At 47.3% G+C, this 17,808-nt stretch overlaps 1 protein-coding gene across 1 annotated transcript in view; it reads left to right on the plus strand.

Annotated features, from left to right (window-relative positions):
* Positions 1-17,808, plus strand: part of GALNT18 (polypeptide N-acetylgalactosaminyltransferase 18) — a 286,847-nt gene that overhangs the window by 232,284 nt on the left and 36,755 nt on the right. Inside the window, exons 7-8 of the mRNA XM_079787752.1 lie at positions 8,272-8,457; positions 15,112-15,249. Of these exons, the coding sequence (XP_079643878.1) occupies positions 8,272-8,457; positions 15,112-15,249 (324 nt within the window). The remainder of the gene's footprint in view (positions 1-8,271; positions 8,458-15,111; positions 15,250-17,808) is intronic.

The following is a 17,808-nucleotide window of genomic DNA, read 5'->3' on the forward strand; positions in this document are numbered from 1 at the left end:
GCAACATGAGTGCTCATCTGTGCTGGGGGAGTGGAACTTGGGGACTGACTTTGGAAGAGTTTCGCTTTTCCTAGGCAAGTTGACTGTGTGTGTAACCCGTGCCTCAAAAAATCCCTCTGTAGCATAAACACACTGAGGCTCCCGCTCTTGGGCACCAAGAGACGTATATAAAATTGTTCCAAGAAGCGCTATTCATCATACTGGAATCAGCCAGCCTGCCACCCAACAGGAGAATGCCTAAGCAAACTGCTGTGTATTTGTACAATGGAACACGATGGTGGTGCAAGGAAATGAAGCAAAAAGCAAGTTGCAGAATGCAGACAGTATGCTTCCATTCACATAGCATTCAAAAACAGCCAAAACGAAAGCTAAACAGGTAGTTTAGGGTTGGTGGCAAGGAAATTATTAACAAATTTCAGGATAATGGATTACATCTGGGGGTAAGGAAGGGCACACAGAGATTTCTAAGTTCTTGCCAATGTACTGTTTCTTAAGCAGGTGGTAAGGAAACAGTTGTTCCCTGTATTATGTGTCTTTAACTGTATGTATGCATTTTATATACATACACACACACACACACACACACACACACACACACACACACACACAGAGTGATAGTGATCGTAAGTGCTGTTCAAGGGGAAGTATGGGTGCTATGGGAATACATAGCAGAGGCATTTAACCAAATTTAGGGCAGTAGGGAAAGTAGGTAGGAATTAGCAAATAAATGCAGGTGGTGGTGGGGTGGGAGAGAAGTCCAGTAAAGGGAATGGCATGTGGTGGGTGGGGAGAAAGCCAAGAACAAGGTCTGCCCTAGGAACTAAGAGAAGGTGGTGAAACTGGACAGTATGGGGTAAAGGATGAAGCTGCAGTGAATAGGAGGGCCCAGATCTCAGAGATCCTGCAAATCAGGTGAAGGAGTGTGATCTTTCTCTGGAGACTAAAGGTGGCAAGTGCTGGAATGAGATGCATTTGGGGAGGAGTTTGACTCCTTGTCTTACATCATCCCCATCCCAGCTCCTCCTCTACCTCCCACCCTTGACTCAGCTTGCTGACAGCCCCTGCCTTTTATCTTAGCCTTGCCCAAATTTGACCTCTTTCCCCTTCTTTTTTTAAAAATATTTTTTTCATTGATTTCAGAGAGGAAGGGAGAGGGATAGAGAGATAAAACAGCAATGATGAGAGAGAATCACTGATTGGCTGCCTCCTCCACGTTTCCTACTGGGGATGGAGCAGCAACCCTGGTATGTACCCTGGCTGGGAATCAAACTGCGACCTCCTGGTTCATAGGTTGATGCTCAACTACTGAGCCACACCGGCCTGGCTTCTCTCCCCTCTTATTCCCATGCAGGGCCGGACAGGGGTGCAATGAGTGAGGTGCCTGTGACAGAACTGAAGGACCACTCTGCCCAGCCCGGCTCGATGTCTTTGTCGCATGTCTGACCCCACAGCCACTCTGTGGATCACTGTGGTCTGCCAGCAATTATCAGGCCTCCGCTTCAGCCTCCATCCTCCTCATCTTTCTCCCCCAGCCTGCCTGGTTTGGCTTTCCACTCTTGTCTCAGCATTTCACAGCCAAGTTAGGCGAAACAGCTACATATAAAAAGATAATTAACAACATGAGCCAAGAAATGCAGACCACATGAGTAGTACAAATCGTGTTTCGGGAGTTTGGAGGAATGGAGCCAGGCTGGCTTTGGATGGATGGGGAGCAGGAAAGAGGTTTTCTGGGCTAAGGGAACAGTGGGAACATTTTGCCAAGAGCAAAGAGCTCAGTACAAGTCCTGAGGAGATAAAAGCTGGAAAGGACTTGTAATCTTGAGCTGTGAACCGTGGCTATGAAGTACAAGGCTCAGGTGTCACTGCCCTGCCCCCCCCACAACCCCTTACCCACAATAAACGTTACTAATAAATTATGGCAGGCTTTTCCACTGAGCCCCGGGGGAGGGGGGAGGGAGGAGTTCAAATCCTTCTCAACACAGTGCTTCAGAAGGACATTAATAAGCAAAATGATTTAACACAGGAGTGGCTGATAGGAGACATGTAAGTCTGAGTGGCCACAGACTACAGTGAGCACGGGTCTCTGAGTAGGAGAGATGGTCACAGTGTGTCCTGTTGCCTTGCCTCCAGCGTTTCCCAGTTTACAAATCCCAGTTACAGCTCTGCCAGTTGTGTCTCACATATGGACATCATTTGAGGTACTGGCAAGAAAACTTAGCCTCACACAGTGAAAGAAGTAGAAAAGCCCAGCCAGTGTGGCTCAGTGGTTGAGAGTCGACCCAGGAACCAAGAGGCCACTTTTCGATTCCCAGGCAGGGCACATGCCCAGATTGCAGGCTCGATCCCCAGTGGAGGTGTGCAGGAGGCATCCAATCAATGGTGTTTCTCTCTCATTAATGTTTCTATCTCCCTTTCCTTTCCTCTCTCTCTAAAAATCAATAAACACGTATTAAAAAGTAGAAATAAAGAAGTAGAAAGGATCTAAGACATTGCTGAGTCCAGCTCCTCCATTTGACAGCTGGGAGACCCTGAGGCATGGAAGGGGAAAGTGGCAAGCATAAACTCAGGCTTGTGACCCTGACCTTGTGCCAGCAGCTGCCAGCCCTGGGAAGGGAAAGGATGTGCCCTGCCCTAGGAACCCACTACGTGCCTGTCTTTGCTAGTGGGAGCTTTTCATACAGCATCTCTTTTAAACCTCCCAGGTTATCATTATTCCCCATAAAAAGGCAACTGACATCCAAATCAAAGGCTAACGGGCAGAAGAGGCAGGATTTAAACCCTCTTCCAGACTTTTCAGAAACAATCTCACAACCAGGGCGCTCTGGGAAGGGCGGGTGGTGAGTGGGACTTGCTTCGGGTTCTTGGTCACAGCTGGGGCCCAGAAGCTACTCTGAGGGCGAAAGCAGGCATTGGCGAGGTTGGGGGCCTTCTGTGGGGAGTTCAGGTTCCACAAGAAGGAGCCGCCTGCTATAGCCCATGCTCATTTGATGACTTCCCAGGTTTTACGATGTTAATTTAAGCTCTGCAGCCAGAGTAAGTCTTTTCGGTTGCAGCAGTACGCACGTAAATGTCAGGACTCTACTGAAAAACCGCTTGGGTTTGAAGGAAGTCATTGTGTTCAGTAAATGTTTATCGCCTTTTATGTTTATCGCCTTTATTAGGGGATCTCACTGAGTGACTTAAAACCACCTATCTGTATAGTTAAAGCCCAGGGCTCTCGGATTGCTGGAATCACTCATTCAAATAACAGATATTGCTTATATATTAGATGCTTGGTGTATACAATGTGACCCTTGTCTTCCTGGAGCTTATAGTCTAGCGAGGTGGGGGGGCACATGACAGAATAAATACATAAACGGAAGTATTATGAATAAGTGTTATTAATAAAAAAGACAGGGCAACTAAAAGTATTCAAGGGGATCTCATTTAGATTGGACGGGTCAAAGAAGGGAATATTGGTGCTGGGTAACAAGTGGGGGGAGAGTAATTCCAGAAAGATGGGATAGCAGGTGCAAAGGCACAGAGACAGGAGAGAACTTGGTGTGGTCAAAACACATGTTGGCCAGTGTCCAGCCAGAGCCATGAAGTCCAGCCCTGAGTGGACATACTATCAGGTGTCCTCAGTGCCGGGAAGACTAGCATGTACCTCTCTTTTTGACAATCCTGGGTCACATGCACTTTATATAAATATTAAGTCCTGCCTCTTGCAGGTGCTTCCAATGCCTTGTGACCTCACCTGACTTCTTGCTTAGACCCTTAGTCTTCAGCTCAGCCACCCCTTTGGTACCCACCTTCCCTGCCCTCTCTCCTCTTGGCATCCCTGCCCCCTTGAATTTGCAGCGCTAAGCCAGCATTCTTTCCTGCATCGTCGCCCTCCATCAGTGACCTTGCGTCCCTGCTGTCTGTAGCCTCCGTCTGATTTGGGTCTTCCCACATCACACTAGCTGTGACGTGTGTCCCAGTCCCAGTTCCTTCTCTCTTCCCATCCCCTACCCCTCCCAAGCCTCCATGGAAGCTTCCTGGCATCATCCTCATGAAGTACAAACTCCAGTGACTTCCTTTCCTACGCTTTGTCTACCATTCATGAGAGGGTCTCTGAGATCAGCCATGAGCGAGACTTGAGAGTCTCCTATCTCAACCATTGTCAGCTGGAGCCTCTCATCACCAGGGATGGGAGAGCACAGGCTTTCTCGTCTTTACTTCAGCGGCATTAGCCAGGCTCCCAACACACATCTTCTGTTCCAACAGCCAGAAGCTGCCAGGAACCCAAAGGCTTTCACCCTCTCCATAGATGAGGTCCTTCCACAGAAGAGAAGAGAGTGACGATGGCCCCTGGGTGAGCAAGTGCTCCCAGTCTCTGGGGGGAGCACAGTGGAAGGCAACCCATCTGTCATCTGGTGAGCTTCACCCAGACAGCTGAGTCCTCTGCTCCCTGAAGGTGGATGTGTGGAGAGCGGCTACAGCGTTTGGACAGGTTCAAGCCTCGGACTGACTGTGGCAAAGCCACATACAAGACCCAGCTTAGAGGGCAGAGCCCTCCCAGCACAACTATAGCCAAAAGGCTATGGTTGTAAGCTTGACCTTATAGTCTGACCCTGTAGTCCTAGGTAGCTAAGGGATGAGGGCTGCAGGGGGTGCAGCAAGTGCTGCCTAAACAAAGCTTGATAGAGTTCAGAGAATGGCAACAACAGGAAAGAAGCAGATTTGAAACTCACAAGAACACTGTAAACATCTTGCCCTTGTTTTTGTGTGATCTGACTATAAAATAAAGCTTCTGCTTACAGGCTGTGTCACTGTTTCCTCGCCCAGGCACAGTGATCCACCTGGTCCCAACTATATTCTCTTAGCTGTCTTCTTTAATCCTTCGCTGCCCCTCCTCAGGTTCACCCCTGGCCTTGCTGGACGCGGTTCAGGATGCACAGGAGGAGCCAAATAGCAGTTATAATGGTTGTTTTAAAGTAATAATAATGGGTGCAGACTAGGGCTCACAGGGTTCCCAGCATTATGACAGGAGCTTTCCAAGCCCACCGCCCAGTGCAGGGACCACTGTCATATGCGTTTCATAATGAAAGGTTAGGTAGCCTACAGTTGCCACTCAGCCAGCACACAGCAGGGTTAGAATTGACCCAGATGTCCTGTCCTCACCCCATGCAGTGCTCACACTGAGGCAGGTGCAAGGTTAACAGATAGCCTCACCTCATCTCCCTCTTCCCCTGGGAGGAGGCACCTGCCAGAGGTGACACAGCAGCAGGTGGTGGAGGCGGAACCCTGGAGCCCAGTTCCCGCTGTCTCCAACACTGTGCTTTAGGTCACTATGTGCTACTCCCAGCAGGCAGCACTTCCCACCCCCCGCTAGAAACCCATCATCCGTCCTGAGCACCACTTAGCACATGTCTACAGTAGGATCTGTGAAGAACTTCAGAACATTTTGAAAGGGAAGGAGGTAATTAAAGAGCAAGTGCAAGAGTGCTTAAGTGGGAAAGATAGGGCAGGGACCACAGAGCAACAGGCTAACCTAGTTGAAGGGGTGCAGGGATGTGATGTTGAACTGATACCCTGAGGATGAGTCAGGGGAAGTTGGGTAGGGGTGGGGCAGGTAATTGCATGTGTAGAAGTCCAGAGGTGAGAGAAAACCCTGGCACTCCAGAGGAGGTAAAGGCATCTCAGCAGGTCTGTAGCATAGAGTGTGGTGGGAAGCAGGCAGGAGGCTGGAGGGGTGGGCAGGGGCTGGGCTGGGGAGGGTGTGCTGCAGGAGGCCTATGGTCCAGCGTACACCTTCCAAAGATTCCTCTGGCTGCTGCTTGGAGAAGAGGCTGGAGGAGGAAGGCAGGAGGGAGTCAGTTGTTTGGAGGCTGTTGCAGAGCCCAGAGGGGACAAGCCTAGTCTGCAAGAGGACAGTGGCAGCGGGGTAGAGTCAGGGAGGATCATGATCTCCACAGTGAGTTTACACGCTCCCTTTACTGTGTGACTAAGGGCCTGATGGGAGGTGCTGCCACCATCCTTCTGATTACAACTAGCAGAACCACCCACTCTTAGGTGAATAGGGAACTGACTCTTTGAGAAACAGGCCTCATAATAGAAGAGCTTTGTTATGAATTATGTTGTACTGTGTTGCTGAAATATGTCAAGTAATAGCCTGCAGTTCCAAAAAGAATAATTACCCTGACTCTGTGTTGTCAATAACATATTCACAGTATAAACAGGCTTCCATGGAAAATCTAAGCCAAGTGAATTGGACATGAGCACAATTCCCGGGATGGATAGGTCACGGAAATGAAGATGCACAGTCTGAGGCTTGCACTCCCGATCCACAGGATCACTCTGGGTGTGGGAACTACTTTTAAAGCAGGGTCACCCTGAGGGAGCATGGGTCCTCCTCTGGCTTTGGTGGGTGTCAGATCCTTTTGTCTTCAGTACTAGTTGTGTGGTCTTGGGCAAGGGACAGTCGTTAGTCTATCTCTTCACTTGGAATTAGAGGCAATAACAACTACCTCACAGGGCATTCTAAAGTGTCTGTTGTATAATTTGTATGGTAATAACTGAGATTGATTATTATGTGCCAGACATTTTCCTAAACAATTTGCATATAATAACTTTAATCTTCTCAACAGTTTCATGAGAGAGGTACTTTTATGATCCCTAAGATGAGGAAACTGAACCACAATGAGATCAATGACTTAGTCAAGGTCATATAGGTAGTAAGAAACAGCCAGGATTTGATCCCAAATCATGCAGTCATAACCACCATGCTATACTGCCTCCCCACAAGCAGAGTCTGGGCCTGGAACATAGTGGATGCTCAGTGGGAATGTTTATTTCCTCTTCATTTGGCCCTAAATAATATGCGAAGTGCAGGACAAGCTTTGAAAGTGGTAAATCAATAAATTGCCTTCCAACTCTAACAGCCTGTGGGGGACCAACTGGTGTGAGATAGATTGATGGAAGAGAAGCAATTCTCTTTCTAACTAGCATAGGGAAATTAAGCTAAATCCAAAGCTGACCTTATCTTAGATGAAGACATATGGTTTTTGATGGGCACAAGCTGTAAGTGTAAACATCATCCACCACATCATCTAGTTGACAATACCTGACAAGTGTCCACTGCTGTCCACCAAGAGACCTTGATTGCTTTCCCTCATTCATCAGCTCTGACCAGGCATTTCAGATTCGTCTCACATTGATTGATTGATTGACTGATTAAGCATAATTTTTTTATTCATTCAACAAGTACTTACAAAGTACCTCTCTGTACCAGGCCTTATCTTAGATGCTAGAAATGAGAAAATAATGAGATATGGGTTTTGCCCTCTAGGAATTCAGAGAGAGGGAGGGAGGCTGGCCTATCAGCAGGTAAGTTGTGATATCAAGAGCTTTGAGGGCCAGAGGAGGAAGCAATTGGTTCTGCCTCAAGAATTGAGCAAAGACCCCCACACAGAGGGGTCATGTGACCAAGGTATTGAGAGATGATATTTTTCAGCTAGAGAAGGAGTGGGAAGAGCGTTCTAAAATTACAAACAGAATGGACAGAAGCCTCAAGGCACAAAAGCATGTGCACGTTCTGGACCATTGAAAGTTCAGAGTGGCTGGAATGATTGTGGCAACAGCTCCAAAACACTGTCCCTTAATGCTCAGAAAGCAAGGTCATTTAAAAAATTTTTTCAAAATCAAATTGCATCCAGTTCAAGCTCCTATTCACCAAGGCCATTGAAAAGTTTAATATGGACCTTTTTTTCAGCTCCCCCTCTCTTGAGTTCTATCAGAATTCAGGACCCAAGAAAGATGGAGTAGGAGAAGGGTGTCTGCTCTCTCCCTGTGGTAACCACTAATCCTTGTCCAGGTCCATGCAGTCCCTGTAAAGATGACATCTCTGCTGGCAGTCCCTGCTGGTCCCTCCATGTCAGCACTGCTACAGAGACCATTATCAGGGTTTTGTTAGCTTCTCCTTTGGGGCAAGGAGAACTCAGATCTTTGATCACAAAATGCCATGTCTTTTCTTTGGAGGATTGAATGTGATGGAGAGAGAATGTGTATTAATTATTTGCACATAAACCCACAGCAAGAAGAAACAAGACATGAATTAATGACTCAATAACCTCCTTGGGTAGGAGTAGAAATAAGGTGCAGCTCGCTCCTTTTGCAGACAGTGGTCTGGCAAGACAAGGTGAAGAGAGCTGGCTTCGTCTGTGCTCACATTGAGTAGTCACCTGTGGCCTGGTTTAGAGGCACAGATTTATGTCATGGCACTGATGAGTGGCTCTGTGTCTTCTGCAGGTGTGGCAGTGTGGTGGGAGTGTGGAGGTCCTGCCCTGCTCTCGGATTGCCCACATTGAGCGAGCCCACAAGCCCTACACTGAGGACCTCACTGCCCACGTTCGCAGGAACGCCCTCAGGGTGGCCGAAGTCTGGATGGATGAATTTAAAAGCCATGTGTACATGGCATGGAACATACCCCAAGAGGTAGGGAGCTCCCATGGGGATGGGTTTCTTGGGGTTTGGTGGGGAAAAACAAACAAACAAAAAACAAACATGGGACTAATTCTCTTCCCATGGGTCAATCAGAGTCTTGTTTACTATGCTAGAGTAGACTCTTAGACCCAAAATATACTACATGTTGAAGAAAGGGGGCTGACGATGAGGTGCTATGCCATGACTTATCCCCACCCCCATCCCTGGTTAGCATGCTTGATGGAGGACTTCTCTCCAGACCTTAGTGTCCTCATTTCAAATGAGAGAATTTGACCTGCCACTAACCTCTATCCCTCTAGTCACCTACACTTAAGAAGTACAAGAAAAAAAAAGAAAAGATTCCCTAGTCAATTTATACAGCCTTGTCATGTGTCATATGTAAATGACCTTGAACTGCTGAGTTGGAAGAACCCAACAGATGCCAGCCACAGTATCCCAACCTGCTTAGCAACCTGTCTGCCTGGAGATTATTGCTTATGTTGCATTCTATGTGTGACTGAGCTGTTGACTACATGACCTCCTCCTTTCCTCCCAAGGCCATGGCTTCCCTTGGGAGTCCTTTATAATACCACAGCTCTCCCTTCCTAACTGGAAAATGATTGATTTTTGCTTAAAGTTTCAAGGCTCTGTTTCCTGATTTCTCTCATAAGCTATTGGCTGAGTGATTGAGAAAGTAGGTTGGGTTATGGGTACAAGCTTTTGGCAGCCTCCCACCCCCACCACTGTCACCACGATGGGGGAGGAACTTGAGTTGGGTTACATACTCCCACCACCAGTGAAATTTCAGAATTTGGGAGTAAGAATGAGAAGCCAATGAGTACCAGTCAGAGTGTGCCCAACCCTATGGATCAACCCCAGGATTGCATCCCTGACAGTAGGCGTGTTTCTAGGGAAACGGTGGTACCTTCTGGACCCATCTGGGGCTGTGGGCGTTGGATCACAGTATTCTGGGCAGCATGCTGAGCCCCGCTGTGGGTGTCCTCTAATAGAAAGATGTTAAGAACACTTGGAAACTCCAAGGAGCTCTCCAGTGAGGCGTTGCTAAGGGCTCTGCTAAAGGACTGGAGTCCTGATCATACTCTTGCCCCCTTTCTCTCTGTACCCCAAAGCTACAAATCTCCCCCAATTGCAGCTGCCAGATATTGAAACCATAGCAAATCCAATGAGAACTGAGTTAAAAATAATTGGAAAATGATGAAATTCAGTGTCTGTCTGTGACTCCTCAGGGTTGTAGCTCAAACCAAGCGAAGGGGGTAGGTAAGCAGTGGTGGTGAATCCCAGAAAGGCAGATGAGAAATGGGAATGTCCGGGATAGAGCCTTAGGCAGAGAAGAAAGGGGGTCAATGTGTTTCCTACAAATCTGTCTCTGGACCCCCTTGTTCCCTTTTATGTCCAAACTTCCTCTTATAGCTCTTTTCAAACTTCTGCAGAGTCAATACCTGTTCACTTCCCATTCACTTCTCAAGTCACATCCTAGTACTCCATCAAAGCTGCTTTGGACAGTCATCATGGACATTTTAGTTTTTAACCTGCAGGATACCACATTCCCTTGTAACTCTGAGCTCCCTTGGTGTGATCCCACACCTCAGAATGTCTTCATCTTTCTCCACTTGCTCCTAATTCCTTTTAGGCTCCTCTTACTTCCACTGGATGCGTAAGTGTCTCCAGGGATCCATCCTTGGCCCCCTGCTCTTATATGCACCATCTCTCTGTGTAGTCCTAGCTATTCTTCGGTTCTGCACCCACCTATCTGTTGACAACTTCCTGATTGATATCCCGAGCCCTGACTTCTGCTGTTAGTTTCAGACATACACTTGACAGCTTCTCCTGGATGTTCCCATGGTGCTTCAGGCTGAACCTGACCAAAACTGAGAACAGCTCCCCACACCCAAATCTGCTCCAGTTCTTATTCTTTACCTCAGCTCATGATACCACTGTCTGCCCAGACATAGGAGCTTGAAACTGAGCATCTTATTTTAATCCTCCTCTTTCTCAAGCCCCATTCCCAGTCCATCACCAAGCCTTCCTCTCCACTCCTGCCTCTTCTCATGTCTAAGTTCAGGCCTGTCTCTTCCTCTGCAAAAGTTTCCACCTAGATTCCCTAGTTCAATTCTTACCCTTCCCCCTCAAATCTACTCTTCAGACTACCCCAAGTTATATCATAAAAACCTCTCAGTGACAATGTTATGACCTACTTAAAATTGTTAAATGATTCTCCAGTGTTTGACACAGATTCAAGATTTCTCCTTTGCCCACCAACCCTGTTTTGAAGTGTGCAGATTGCCTGGACTGTGGGAACTGTCCGTAGCTCCCTGTTCATTCCATGCTGTTTCTCAATTCTGTGTGTTTTCCAGTTTTGTCCTCTCTGCTTGGAATTCCGTACTCAAAACCTCTTCCCCAGCTTTCACCCTTACTGACTCCCCTCTATTCTTTTAGACTCAGGGCCAGCTGGGAAGAAGGCTCCTTTTTGCAAGGATGTCTCTGTCATTGCATCATCACCCTATAAAAGATTGTTCTGTTATCTGAAGGTCTCTCTCTCATAGACCAGTGGCTCTCAAATCTGGCTGGACTTGAAAATCACTTGGGCTTCAGCCCCAGAGATTATGACTTAGTTGGTGTGGAAGGGGACCAGAAATCTTAAAAAAAAAAAAAAAAAAAAAAAAACTCGGGGATTCTAATGTCCACCTAGGCTGAAAACTACTGTCCTAGACCATGAGCTCCCTGAGGACAGATTGTGTTTTCATATTTGTGTCAACATGCCTAGCACAAGGCAGGTCACATGGTCAAAGCTCAGTAAAACCTTGCTAATGTTTATTAACAGATGATTCTGCTGGTCCTGGGCATAATCCCTTCCTACCTTGGTCCTAAAAGCAGATCTGCAGATCAACTTGGAGAATCACTTGGAGAGCTTTAGAAAAAACACTGATTCTGGGTCCCATCCTCAGAGATTCTGATGATTAGATGTGTAGGTGCCGGAATCTATAAAAAGCTCTCCAAGTGCTGGTTTGGGGCAGTCAGGTTCCAAACTCATCTTTAGCATCACCTACTTCAGGAAGCCTTCCTTGAGTGCTCACTTCCTTTTCCCGCCATCCCGGCTGCCCCACACCATGAGATGGACTAAGGGCTCTTCCTCTGTTGACCTTTAGCACTCTCTCTTCCCTCCATGCTCACACTGTGTGTAGAGAGTCTGTTTATATGTCTGGATCTTCCAGACCCTCCTTTCTGGCAGACTGTGACTTCTTCCTATTTGAATACATGGTGGTTAGGGCAGCACCTAACACCTACTAAGCACTCAGAAAAGATGAGTTGAATAAAAAACAAAGAAGAGAAAGTATAGATGCTGCATGGCCTCTCTGTTTTCCCAGCTGCCCTTAATGTGGTGACGTCCCAATACTGTACCTTTAGCTCAGTCACAAGCACATCTGTTTTCTATTTACTTAACCTTTCCTCTGTGGCATCCCAGCTGTAAATGTGGAGCTGGAACCCTTCAACCATGCCTAGTGTCTATCTTGAGAATTAAATAAGTTAATGTATGTAAAGACACTGATCAATGCCTGGCAAATGGAAGGAGTGTTACCTCTTGTTGCTGTTATTGCTTATGCCTTCTGCATTTGCACCCCAGCTTTAAAATGACCTTGCTGGGCACTCATCCTCTCCTGCTACCTTCTATGCTGAGTCCTCCTAGGCTGTGCACTGAACAGAAAAGACTCTCACCTGCTCCCTCACCACGTCTAGTCTCAAGCATTTAGAAGGCTAGAGGAGCTTCCAGCTCTTGCTTCCTTCTACTTTAATTGAAAATCAGTTTTCTTATCAATAAACAGAAAGTCAGTGTGCAGCAAAGCATCCATATTTTCTCACATGGGATTCAGGAACTCTGGACTGGCCCCTGCTGAATGCCAGGGGTGTCTCACCATGGTGCTTGGGCAACGGCCCTTCCTTAGATTTGGCTGCAAGAAATTGTGTGTGGCTGCACAGACAGACAGGAATACCGGACAGCTTTGTGTGTGGCTAAGTGTATTAGCTTCCAAAACAAGTTACTCCCAACAGAGAGGCTTAGAACAACAGAAATTTATCCTCTCACAGTCTGGAGGTCGGAAGCCCAAAATCTAAGTGTGGGCAGGGCCATGCTCCCTCCATAGGCTCGAGGGGAGGATCCTTCCTTGCCTGGTGCTCCTTGGCTTATAGATACATAACTCCAATCTCTACCTCTGTATCTGTGTCCAAACATTCCTCTCCTTTCTCTTATAAAGATTTAGGCTCAGCCCTGGCCAGTTTGGCTCAATGGATTGAGTGTCAGCCTGCGGACTAAAGGGTCCCAGGTTTGATTCTAGTCAAGGGCACATGCCCAGGTTTCGGGCTCGATCCCCAGTAGGAGGCGTGCAGGAGGCAGCCAATCAATGATTCTCTCTCATCATTACTGTTTCTATTTCTCTGTCCCTTTCCCTTCCTCTCAGAAATCAATAAAAATATATTTTTTTAAAAATTTAGGCTCACTCTAAATCCAGAATGATTTCACCTCAAGGTCTCTAGTTAATTACATCTACAAAGACCCTAATTCCAAATAAGATCACATTCGGAGGTTCAGATAGACAAAAATTTGGGGTGGGGAGACACTCTTCAATCCATTCTACCACATAAGTATTCAGCAAGGGAAGAAAGATACATTCATTGTTTTCTAATATCAAGGGCCACGGTGAACTTCTCTGAGAAAGTTTGCTTATTTCTCAATTTCTGCCCCCTGCTCTAAAAAAGTTTCACACAATTTACAGTAAACACACAGTATAGAAGTGCTGATCATTAAAAGGGAAAGGCTTAAGTGGGTTAATAAACAGGAAGAGGAAAGGGTCATGACATCCAGAAACATAAGCCAAGGAAAGCTCTGATTCTTGAGTCTCTTAGAAGTCAGAGTACTGATGGGCCATGACCAGTTATATCTCTCGCACCTTCGATTCCATCAGAAGGAGGGAGATGAACTGTCCCCAGGTCCTGAGTATAGAAAGAAAGTTTTCCCATGGGAACCAGAATTTTAGAAAACCACGGAGACCTTCCTGAGACAATTTCTTCTAGTGGCTCCTGGTAAAAGCTGAGGCATAGTGTTAATTTTCCATCATATGAAGGCAATTATAGCATGAAGCAGGGAGGCCTGGGTCCAGGTAAATAGCTTTGCGATATAAGGATTAAGTACAAACAAGTTTAAAGGGTTAGTACTTCGCAGGGGCCTTGGGATGGGGTTACATTTAGTACCAGTTGCTGTGTTCACTTCATAAACACTGTCTCCACTCAGGCTCATTAGTGTAGTTCAGGTAATGTCTAGGCCAGGGGCACAGAGATAAGCCAAACATGTCTCCTGACCACAGGGAGCCAGGGTCCAGCAGAGAGGCCACATAGCCGTCAGGAGCAGAGACTAGACAAATTACAGAGGAGTCACCGAGAAGTACTCAAAAGGCAGGTCCTCGCTGAAATTCCTCCCGAGGACACTGGGTCTCAAACCCACAGGCTGTAGCAGGTTCACATTTTTATGTTACCTGCATTCTGTTGGGTAAAAATAAATGTAATTCTTTTATATTTACTTTTTTTTTCTCCACTGGACCTCCCATTGTCTGATGTCAAAAGCTTGTTAGGATCATGTTCAGACACATGCAGCAGCCATCTTTGTGATTTTTATCAGACATGTCGGACTTAAACTCTGTCAGTTTCACCATCATTCCAACCCCAGTTGCTGATCCCCTGCGCTGATCTAGACCGGGCATTCACACAGCCACCATGTGGGCCGCAGTGCCGGTGGGAGAGCTGTGGTCCCCATCCTCCTCCATCCCCGCTCTGGGCTGCTGTATAATGAGATGCCAAGGTTCCTGGCTCCATGGTGCCATCTCTGAGATGTCACTGAGTCTCCAGTCTCTGCTATGGCATCGGCTCTGTCTCAGCTGACTCTGTGCCCTGGTCAACAGGTGGTGTGGGGCTCAGGGACTCTCTGTGCTCTCTCTCCACTCTGTTCTGGGATCACAAAAAACATTGGGGCTTCTCTCTCCCCCTCACTCAAGGACACATTCATGCCTCCAATACCGCTCCTTGCTGCTGAACCGTGGTGGCTCAGGGACCACCTTTCTGACCTACCTGGGAAGTGTGGGACACAGGTGCTATCTATGCTAAGACCCCCAGTTTAAGGAGATTCTGCTTCTCTCACTGGGACTTGGCCTCAGGAGGCAGAAGGTCAGCCCCTTGCAGATTCACAGGGAAAGGTTAAAAGTAAGCAACTCACAGCTCCATTTACTAATGGACTTCGGCAAGTCACTAAAGAGGTCACTGAACCTCTCTTTGTCTTAACTCCTGGTCTGTAAAATGAGGATTAGATAGTGCTACTTCATGGATTTAAATGGAACTACAGGTTTTTGTTGTTGTTGTTGTTTTAGTTTAAAATGTAAGGATTTGCCATCTTTATTTCCAAAGGCCTTTGATGACAGTCCCCATCAACGTTGAGACCTCGTTTCATCATAGTCCAAGTGGGGATGGCTATGGGTTAAGTACCTGTCGGGAAATTCGAGTTGAGTTCCTTCATTAAACAGTCTCCAGGAATCCTGGTTGGGGAGGACTGGGGAGAAGCGTGCCCTGGTGGTGGCTGCATCTCTGCGTTTGCACCCCGTGTAGGACTCAGGAATCGACATCGGGGACATTACTGCAAGGAAGGCTCTGAGGAAGCAGCTGCAGTGCAAGACCTTCCGGTGGTACCTGGTCAGCGTGTACCCAGAGATGAGGATGTACTCAGACATCATCGCCTACGGGGTGGTAAGGAGCCAGCCCCTTGGGGTTTCATTCAGTCACAGAGAACAAGACTAGAGAGATGCTGGTTTCTAGAGTTGCGTGCAAGGCAGCCTTTGCTTTCATAGCCCAAACCTCCCCAGTCCCTTAGAAGAGGCACTTAGTCGCTTCTGCTAGGCCTATGCAATTCAGTTCTGGCCCAAACCTGCATATTCCACTTTATAAAACAAAAACCTGCATTTAGGTTAAGATCCCAAGGCCACATGACAAACACCCGTTGTTCCCCAGGAGGGGGTGCCTAAGATCCTTTCAACCAGCCTCCATGACTCCGCTCACACACAAAGCCTCCTGAAAGGAGTTCTGGGAAATATAACCTTGAGTTTGTTGTATTTTTAGGGATATTTTAGTACTGCTCATTGATTGGTTCCCCTGTTAGAGGCAGCAAGATGGAGGGGCAGAGCACAGGCAGACCTGGTTCCAGTCTTGACCAGCACACTTCCTAGGCAATTGTCTTAATGTCTATGGGCCTCAATTTTTTTCATACAGTAAAGGGATAAAAGAAAGTCTAAGATATATAAATATATTTTCTATCTAAGGTTAAAATACTATTCTTCCAATATCCTCAGGACCATAAAATTCTTATGGTATTTTAAATGACCCCTGATTGATTTTGGGCTATCACACCTGATTTTTGCTGACTGAACAAACACATAAAGTTTTCCTACTGGTGGTTAAATGCTACCTTCCTCACCCCGTGTTACTGATGAGGAAACAGAGAGGCAAAGTGACTTGCCCATATTTACACAGGTAATCAATAATAACACTGAGTCTAAAACATCAGCTGCTGATATCACTGCAATTCCTCCCTTTGAAGAGTGTCCCCTCAGACCTCTCTGATATCCCAGGATGGAAAGTTGAAGGTAAACTAAGGCCTCTCCCTTTGATGACCTGTTGTCAGAACTGAGTTCAAGGGCTGCCTTAACAGAAACAATGGGTACAGCATACGCCAGGGAGGGGAAGAATCCTTGTGGAAGAATTGCCTCAGTGTGCTCTGTGGGCCTCCCAATCTAACATCCTTGGATTCGTACGGAAACAGAGCTGAGATCCCAGCAACTCCTCTTCCCACCTCCTGCAGGGTCTCTGTTGTCCTGGAGACCAGCCCATAGAAGGGGGCAGGTCCTCCCACAAGAGTTGCCATGGGCATGGTTGGCATGTCCTCAGAGAACCGCCCAGGGGCCTCTGGCCTCTCCACTCTTAGGCTGTTATAATTCCAATGTCCGGATACTCAGCAGGTGCTGCCCAGCAGTTACCTGAGACTCCAGATCCTGTCATCACCATGGAAACACATTGGACTATGAGGTGCCCATTAGCCCTGCCTCCCTCCCCAGAACAATTCTGAGGACACAGTTGCTACTGGTGCTCCCACACTGCCCATACTAAGTTACATGTGCTGCTTGCCTATTGTTGGACCCCATCCAAAAAGGACAGTTAGGCAAATATGACTTCAGAGAAATGATTGGCCCAAAACCTCTGTGAGCCAGGCCGAAAGGTGGTAGCCAAACGCAGCCAAAGAGGCAGGGAAAGCAGTAACAGTGGAGGTGTGTGCATGCAGCCATTGCAGTTCTGGGTCTTGGCCAAGAGCATTCTTCTCTTCCAGGCAAAAGTGTCCCCTCTTACAAACACATACAGCAGGTTGACCATGAAGCCCGCTCAATGTCACACCCAGTTCTTGGGGCTGACAGAGGTCTCTGACCCCTGCATGCTCATCTGCCAGACACTGTTTAGGACCCTGCCAGCCTCCCTCCATTCCTGCCTCCTCCACAGGCTGGGCTCTGACATGAGCAGAGACATGCTTGCTTGTCAAGGAGCATAATGAGCCCTCAGTGGGGGCAATAAGGTGAAAATGGGCGAGGCAGGATGCAGCCGCAAGAACAAGAGGATTTGCTGAGGCTGAAATGCTCTTCCTGGTGATTTTTTTTATTCTGAAATGGAGAGGCCAGGTGTCTTTTCAGACGTAGTGTTTCTCGTTCCTTTTTCCCTTCCAGCCCATGCCCAAAGTACCTTGCTCAGGTCAAACAAGCCCCTGGGACTGTCAGTTGGCCAGTATCAAGTCTATATAAACCAGGCCATTAATCCACTAATCGATCCCATTAATGACTCCTGCAGACTGAAGGGCCTGTGGACCCGTTGTATGGGCCTGGGTTTCCCCTGGATCGTAGAGCTTCACGTCTGGGAGACAGAGTGGCTTTGGATTAATTCCAGCTCTGGTGCCGACAGTAGAGATGGAGCAGCACCTGGAAACAGACATGCCCAGCTTCCAAATGTGGGTTTTGCTACTTAATCACTCCACGATTTGCAAAACTTTAGTCAGACCATTTCATGGGGCATCTTTCACAGTCTCAGGATTGTCGCCATTTACCTGATGGAAAGACCTTGGACTTCAGAGACAAACAGACTCCAGCTCTGCCACTTGTCCAACTATGACGCCATTCATTTAGAAATGCCATTTACTTGTACATTTCAATCATTCATTCATTGCATATGTATTTACTGTCTACTATGTCCCAGAGCTGGCCGGTGAGGAAG

The sequence above is a fragment of the Cnephaeus nilssonii genome, assembly GCF_951640355.1.
Source record: "Cnephaeus nilssonii genome assembly, chromosome: 13".
Taxonomy (NCBI): Eukaryota; Metazoa; Chordata; class Mammalia; order Chiroptera; family Vespertilionidae; genus Cnephaeus; species Cnephaeus nilssonii.